This window comes from Euprymna scolopes, chromosome 5, assembly GCF_053919585.1.
Source record: "Euprymna scolopes isolate OS-2025 chromosome 5, ASM5391958v1, whole genome shotgun sequence".
NCBI lineage: Eukaryota > Metazoa > Mollusca > Cephalopoda > Sepiida > Sepiolidae > Euprymna > Euprymna scolopes.
Window position 1 is genome coordinate 43,142,384 of NC_136486.1, and position 9,023 is coordinate 43,151,406.

The window sequence follows — 9,023 nt, forward strand, 5'->3', positions numbered from 1 at the left end:
ACATCAATATTTTGGAATTCATCTAATTATTTATTTATATTGTTTTGTTTCAGTATTTTGGAATTCATCTAATTATTTATTTATATTGTTTTGTTTCAATATTTCGGAATTCATCTAATTATTCATTTATGGTATTTACATCAATATTTCAGAATTCATTTAATTATTTATGTCTTTTACATCATTTTTTCAGATTTCATCTAATTTTTTACATCAATATTTTTGATTTCATCTAATTATGTATTTGTTTTTTTACATGAATATTTTAGAATTCATCTAATTTTTTATTTATATTTTTATATCAATATTTTGGAATTCATCTAATTATTTATTTATATTTTTTACATCAACATTTCGGATTTCATCTAATTATTTTATTTATGTTTTTTTTTAAATCAATATTTTGGAATTCATCTAGTTATTTATTTATGTATTTTATATCGATATTTCGGGAATCATCTCAATTTATGTTTTTTTTTTTAAAATCAATATTTCAGAATTCATCTAATTATTTATTTATGTTTTTTTAAATCAATATTTCAGAATTCATCTAATTATTAATTTGTTTTTTTTTTTACATTATTGTTTCAGAATCCATCTAATTATTTGTTTTTTTACATCAATATTTCAGAATTCATCCAATTCCTTGAATTATTCACAGTACTGTTCCTCACAACATTTTGGCTAATGTAACCTCCGACCTTCTTCAGTAGTATTTCATTGAACTCTGGAATCTTTGTCAAACTTTGGAATCTGTGCATAATTTCGAACAGAACCCTTTATTTAATCAACAGAAGCAGCATGCTCTTGTTCCGTCAGCCATCTTAAGTAATTCGCAACTGTATTCTTAGTATCACTCGTATTGATGATTGAACTTTCAACCTCCAAAACGGTGTCACTAAGAACTAAATTTTACTTTGTATTTTATCTGTGAAGCCACGCTCTGGCACAGCAGATAAAGTTCAACATCTTCAACCTCCTGCCATATCCGTGCCATAGTAGACAAAGTAACACTTAGTTGTTAGGCACATTCTTCTCAAAGTTGAAAGTTTAAGCCTCAGTGCGGACGACACTCAAAAATACAATTGCAAATTACTTAGAACCTCTACCCGGTTATGGATACCCTCTGTGGATTAAACAAGCCACGCATGCGTGGTCCCCCTCTGGTGCTGCATGTGAGATGACGCCACAAAAAACAGTGAAGAAATCATGAATGTGAGAAGTGTGAAGGGCCAACGTTGCCTTAAAATTTTTGCCAAGTTTCAGAAAAATATAATGGATGGGGCAAAAGTTATGGGGTAAAAAGTGTCATTTGTGACTCCTTTTGAGCTCCTGGGAACACTGAATCTCAGTGAAAATGGACAAACGATGCAGTTTCACACCTTAAGACATGTATATTTGAATTCATCATCATAGAAAAAACACTTTATAGACATACATATCAAGTTTTTGAGTAATATGAAAAAAGAGCTCCAAAAGGCATGTTTTTTAGCTTTAAGTCCCAGAGGGATGTGAATCAGAATTTTGCCACGGTCACCCATACAGAATTCATATTAAGAACAATCGCCTCCACATTTTGGCCAAGTTTCAGGAAAATCTAATCGATGGATCAAATGCTATGTAGCAAAAAGTGTCATTTTGGGCCATTTTTTTACCTCTTTTGAGCCCCTGGGGATGCCGAACCCAAGTGTAAATTGTAACGGTACAGTTTAAGCCTTAACACATGTATATTTGAGTTGACTACTGTGAAAAACCACTATATAATCAGACATATCAAGTTTTTGTTGAGAAATATGAAAAAAGAGCCACAGAAGGTGCGTTTTTAGCACTGAAAGTAGCATTACAAGCATATGCTGTATTTTCATGGACATCGGCAATATTACATACCTAAAGTCATATCTTTTTTTTTATTTGTTGGTCAGTTTTTAAAAGAATTACACTGATAAAAAGAGAATAGAATAAGCATTCCAATGATGTTAATTTATTTTTCTTTTATGCGTTCAATATTTTTATGCTCCAAGTTAAAAATGAAAAAAAACAGTAAAAAAATTACGACAGCAAAAAGGGAAACTGTTTTTTCAATGTTTACATTTCATACGTTACGTTTGGATACGTGTGCGGGGTTAAATTTGATTGGATACAGTTGAAATTTTATAGACTATATAAGCATAGAAGTCCATCTCTATTGGACTTTGATATTTATTTTTACAACCACACGAAGCAAAGTTACGACTAAGCAAAGTTTGTCAACTTTACTTGGTCGTAACTTTGCTTCCTGTGACGAAGAATATTTCAAAATTGATAAGATAAATCAGTATATATCATCCATTTTCATATAGATAATAGTTTCAGAATTATTTTCATGTATAATATGTAAATATTTAGTAATTATTGTGTGGAAATTTCTTGAAAATGTTATCTTTTATAGAAATTGAAATCCGCTTAAAGGGAAACGATGACAGCGATGGTTAGCTATACGCTAACCATCGCTGTCATCATATTAACGAGTTTATATTCTCTTAAAAATAGAAAACTGTTTTTTCTGCTTTTAAAATGAAAGCAGAAAAAAAGTTTCATTTTTTATTCAGACTTTGTCAATTTAAAAAAATTATGAAGTTTTTTAAATTTGATTTCCAAACAATACTATTGTTATTTTTAACGCTTTTAGTACACGTGTACTAAAAGCGTTAAAAACAAAATGTACTAAGTACATGCATTTGTTTCTTAGTAGTAAAAAAACAAAACAAAAACAAATAAAAGGTACTTGTGCACTTATGTTACCATGCTGAAATAATAACACTATTTAGAAACCCATTCTTAACATGTGGGACGAAGGGTGTTTTGTTAACTATTCTGTACTTTCACGTAACAATTAAATAAAATATATCGTGAAACTTGAATTTATTTTTAACTCATTGTCAAGACCATTTTTCCGAATCTGTAAAACAAACCGTTTTTTTTTTTTTAACTGAGGATATCTAAATAATAATAATAATTAGGAAATTCGATAAAGAATTTCATTGTGATGCATTTTGTAGATTTTTACCTTGTTTCCACTTTAACCTTTTTCTTTAAAATGACTTAAGGTTTTCGGGTATGCTGAAAACGAATATCGCATTTAAATTTTCCGCAAATAAGTAGCTTTCCGGATATTAAGCAATGTCATTTCTTATGTTATTGCTCATGGATATCTTGGTACGTGCATTTGCGCATAGTTTCTCGGGGTTACATTTGTGCGCTCACGCATACCAAGCTGGCCACCAGCGATAACATAAGAAATGACATTGCTTAATATCCGAAAAAATACTTATTTGCAGAAAATTTAAATGTGATATTTGTTTTGCGCATACCCTAAAAAAAGTTATCATTTTAACTGTTAAGGTGGAAACAAGGTAAAAAAAAATTAATGTTTTATTTCTTTGTTTACATAGTTGAATTTTCAGTAAAACAAGAGAATAGAAATGACAAAAATTATCAACTGATGAATATACAGTTGTTGCTTATCAAGTTTTGGCCAACTAATTCTCTGACCAGCTTTGGGTAGGATTGAAACCGCTATCTTCAGACAATGCTCACCTGGAACTGTAGAGATTCAACACCTCCTGATGAAGGCCGGAAGAATAGTTGACCAAAACGTGAAACAACAACGACGATGAAGATAACAGTCTGCAAATAAATAAATAAATGTACCAGGGGAGATAATAACGAAATTTATTGAACTTTTGTCAAGAATTTCATTTTTTAAATCAAATTTTCACCTTTTTCCCCAGTGACAATTTTAAATTTATAATTTTAATTTATCTTAAAACTGCCTCAAAACTGATCGTTTTTAATTAATTTAAAAACTGTATCTAAAAGAGTTTGTTAAAAAAAAAATTCAATTCAATAAATGTTCCAGTAATTAAGGTTTTTTGTTGTGTTATTCTAATGCATTTGTTTTGATGATTTAAAAAATTAAAAAAAACAAAAACAAAAAAAAAAAAAAATTTAGTGATTGTCTGCCTTTGTTCTGAATCAAACTCTTTCAAAAATGAAAACAAAAAAGCTAAAATGCAGAAGTGACCAAATAACTTTTACCAAATGCAAGAAAATTTAATTTTATAATGACCTGTATAATTTTATGGAAACTCCCTCGAAAACCTTCACGGTCAACATTTACAAACTATACCCTTCCTCTTTTTTTTTCAGAGCGTAAACGACACCCGAATATATTTTATAAAAAAACGAATGTAACCATGACTGATTTCAATATGGTCCCCACCCCTTTTTTTTTTGGTCTGATGAGATGGTCTCTTTAAATTGAGATTCCACTGAAGGACATATGTAACCAATAATGTTTGTACAATAAACAGACTATATACCAGCTCTGTTCTGCATTGAACACTCTTTAGTAATCATGCGTTTCATTGGATTTACATTTAGGAAACCAATGTATACAACCACTATATATATATATATATATTGCAATTAGGAAGGGAAGACTTATGATTCATGATTAAAAGTAAATTTATATATATATAAATATATATAAATATTCCTTTAATCTCTGCAAAAAAGGGAACAGGAGAGGAAAGAAAAAGGAATGGGGAGCCAGCTGACCGGTTTCGACCCTCGATTCTCAAAGCTGTATTGAGGGAATTTTTAAAACAAAGAATGAAAAAGCGATTAAAATTGCGTTTTATTCAATTTACGAGGAGAGAAAAAAAAAAGTGGGAAAACGATTAAAATAAAACAGCGTTATGATCAAATACCCTAGAGATTAATCACGTTCAAACCCAGGAGGCATTCCCTTTGCTTGCAAAGGGAAGGTTTTCTAAGTCGAACGTGAATAGTCTCCAAGATCTTAAGGTGATATAGTGAATGAGCACAACTCAGAATAGAAAAAGAGTCCGTGCTAAAGTTCTTTAGCTTTGACAAAAAATGGGTTTTTGTACAGACCCCCTACCTATATTAACAAACAAAAACAAAAATCTGTATGATGTATGTATTCATGATAAAATGAAAATAATATATTGCAAAAATCACATAAATTGATGAAGTAGTTTTACTTTTAAATATAAGTAAAAATTTGGAATTAAATTCTGTAAAATAAAATTTACAACAAATTTATTTTTTGACATGGAATACAAATTTAAAGTTCTTTTTTCCTTATTCCATGGAGTTTCAATGAGTAGCTCATATCCTCAGAGGAAGCATTAGTTAGCGGCTGACTACAATATGGTTGTCTTCAAATCTAACGTAAATAAGTTCTTGATGAGCCGTTCCATAGAAGTTATCAAATTTACCAAATTTTCATTACTAATGATTACTATATTGTCCAATTTCTACTGTACACTCTTTAACCCTTATCCTTGAGTGGCCTCTTGGCCTTGATAATGTGGTGATGCCTATGTAAAAAAAAAAAAAAATAAAATAATATTCATAGGCAGTTTATAAATTTTGCTAATTAGCACATAAATTGGAAACTTATATAATTACAAATATTATTTATCTCAAATTTTAATTTTCAATTTATGCGCTAACTAACAAAATTTATAGACTACCAGTAAATATTATTTTGCCAACTACGTTTCCTCTGAGGATGAAACTCCATGGAATAAAGAAAATCTTTAAATATTTGCATTCCTTGTCGCAAAAATAAATTTATTGTAAATTTTCATTTTACATGATTTAATTCCAAATTTTTACTTATACTATTCCCCTATTTCGAATAATGAGCTTTTTCATCTGGTTGGGATTGTCATAAATATTGATACTAATATTTATATTGACTTTTCAGAAGTTTACAGAATTATACAATTTGTAAACTGAAATTTATTCTTACGGTAAATTTTTTACTTTAACTACAACTCAACACCCACCTTTAAATTAACGACTTTTAAAGGTTTTTGAATCTGCTCCAAATGAATATCACATTCAAAGTTGAGACAGACAAGTAATTTTCTGGGTTTAAAAGATTTTTTCTCAATGTATTACTTAATAAATGTCAGTGGCGTTCGCAATTCTTAACAAGGAGAGAGGGGGGGGTATGCATACGTGTTAGTATTTTTCAGTTGAGAAAACATGACCGCCAGTGAAAACATAATGGATTACATTAACTATTTGCCTGCACCAAATGTAAATGTGATATTCGTTTTCAGCATACCCAACTAATTGTATAAGTCGTCAATTTAACGGGGAATGTTCAGTTGTAGTAAAAAAAAAAAATAAAGAATAAAAATTACCATATATATCCAGATTTCAAAAAAGTTGTCAAAAAACAAATATATAACAAATAAATGTTATCAAAGGTAAGAGAAGTTACTTTTCCACATATTTGGAAAGGTTTTTAGTGGTTTTACTCACTTTAAAACGTGTAATCGGTTCAAAAATCATGCAGTTTTTATCGATATATTTGAAAAAAAAAAAAAAAAAAAAAAAGAATGGCGGCATGCTCGCTGTTGAACATGGTAAGTTTGTGAAAACGAGTTTAAACAAAAAAATTATACAAAATACTGTTAGAAACTCGCTCAATATATGTTACCGTGACATAGGCAGACATATATTCGGTGGGTTTCTAACAGTATTTTGTATAATTTATTTGTTTGAACTCATTTTCCCAAACTTACCGAGTTCAACAACGAGCATGCCGCCATTTTTCTTTTTAAAATATATCGATAAACAATGTATGATTTTCGAACCGATTACACGTTTTAAAGTGAGTAAAACCACTAAAACCTTTCCAGATTTTGCCTTTGATAACATTTATTTGTTATATATTTGTTTTTTTTTTAACCACTTTTTCGAATCTATGTGTATAGTAACAAACCCCAGTGGGTTTTCTGGAATGTTGACGATCCTTATTATAGGTAAGATTTGACCAAAAAAAAAAAAAAAAAAAAAAAGAAAATGCATATGATTCACTCACACTGTTGAGAAAAAACAAAATAACAAAAAAAATTTACAGAAACAAATATATTTATACGGGTTCGCCAATATCTTCATGTGTTGTGAACCAATTTTTCGTTAAATTTAAGGAAACATTTTTCGTTAAATTTAAGGAAACATTTTTCGAGTCATTTATTTTCTTTAACTCCTTTTTCAACCACAAGTTTTTCGAAATGTTCGGCTTTTCGAAATGAACGCACCAATCCATGTGTTTCTTCAGCCAGACGTACAAGTCTTTGGGGAACTTTTCACCGTCGGGAAGGACAGAGCTCGGACGACTCCGATCATCGCCCTTGGACGACAACAAACATTTTCTCAACTTAAACAAAGTTGTGTAAGCCGCAATCATCTCTTTCGCTATAGAACTGCACAGAATCCACAGGCGACTAGTCGCGGAAATAATCAACATGTGTTGGGGGACATTATGGGCATGAGTTGCGAGATAACGCTTGCAAGTGGAAAACAGTTTGGAGCTGTAATTAGACGTGGCCCCAAATAAAGACACGGAACCGATAAACCGGATCAGGAAATATTCCACTAGTCTGAGCGAAGGTAGATACGTGAATCTTTCTTCGGGTTCGAAGCTTTCGAAGGAATTCCGCAGTTTAGAGAAGAGACCGGTCAGATTGAAAACATTGATTCGTTTACAACATTGTAAGAGGCGACGAACTTTGGACCAAAAATAGAAAGGTCGATACCTGCAGCTGTATTTGTATCCGATCTTGCTGAGGACGGCCACCTCGGCGGATAGGCACGTGTTAAGTTGGTTGACTACTTGCGAGTGTTTTTCGATTTGTTTAACCAGCTTGGAAACAGTTTTGGGCTTCTCGACGTTGAGGCGAGCGCGACACATGGACGGAAGAGGGAGACTTTTTTGGACGACGAGAGAGACAAGAGTCGAGTTTTCTTCTTCTTCGTTTAAATCACAATTTTCTGTTGTCATTTCTTCTTCTTCCATGATGACCTAAGATTTATGATATCACGAACCCGCGTATTGGAGTTATATGTGCGTAGAATAAAATCGCTATAAACAAAACCACGTGGACTGCGTGTTTATTACTGAAGGGAGATAATTTTTAAAAAAGAATCTATGTACACCGGTCAAGGGAGATAATTTATAAAATAACAGTCAGGGTTGTCAGATTGGCTTTTTTTCTCTTTTTTTTTTTTTCATTAACAGTTTGGCCCTCAAAAATTGTATTTGGCCTTTTTAAAAACTTGACTTCAGTTTCCCCTCCCACCTGATTATTTTATCAAAGTAGTTGTTTGATAGTAATTATTTAAGAAAAAGTTGTGTAAATCATTTTCTAAATAAATTTTCAAATATTGTGCAAGCCTTTTTGTATTTTATCTTTTTTTAAAATTATTTTCCAAATATATATTTGAAAGCAATTATTAATGAAAATGTTATACATATTCTTGAATCAACTTCAAAATGTTATTAATCTTTTTAAAGTTTTATGCATTTTTTTTTCCGCCGTTTTCACATAAAATTATATTTGGCAGTAACTATTAAAGAAAACATAATTAAATATTTTTAGCTGTTGAGATGTGATATTTGCATAACAACTCTTCATTTGACAAAGTTTCCATTTCCAGCTAGAGAAAGCCGATGTCTAGTATAAAAGTCTGAAGACATCTTTCGGCATCTTTCCTAGATTGTGTTACAATCCAGCCGGCACTACTTTAGGATCCTGAAAGGCTTTGAGAAATATTCAAATTCTCTCACCAAACTCTGTTTGTTCCATTATTTTTCATTCCTAGCCAACGTACGTGGGTATGTCCTTAAAAGCTAATTCCCACCCCTAGTGATAAAGGACTCAACGGATGAATAAAACCTTTATGGACTTCTAGATACAGTATCTAGTAAAACATATACACGTCACTCAATGAATGTGTAGCGACTCGCTACAAATATTAAGTGATTGTACAAGCAGAGCGACATCTCACAGCTTCTAGATTTTAAATTCATTTCCGCCTGGCTTATCCAATCACAAGCCAGCTCTCTATCACGTGACAGAGTTCATAAAAGGCAAAACCTGATGAGAATTGGCAGCCAACCGGATGCTAACGCATCCATCATAAGAGACAAAATA

General features: G+C 31.2%; 1 protein-coding gene across 1 annotated transcript; it reads right to left on the reverse strand.

Annotated features, from left to right (window-relative positions):
• Nucleotides 1-3,358: 3,358 nt before the first annotated feature.
• On the reverse strand, nucleotides 3,359-8,006 carry LOC145276803 (uncharacterized). Its single transcript, XM_080128122.1, has 2 exons — nucleotides 7,626-8,006; nucleotides 3,359-3,666 (listed from the first exon to the last, which is right to left on the reverse strand). Exons 1-2 carry the CDS (start codon nucleotides 7,883-7,885, stop codon nucleotides 3,573-3,575), a joined length of 354 nt encoding a protein of 117 aa, XP_079984248.1. The 5' UTR covers nucleotides 7,886-8,006; the 3' UTR covers nucleotides 3,359-3,572.
• Between the last annotated feature and the right edge of the window lie 1,017 nt (nucleotides 8,007-9,023).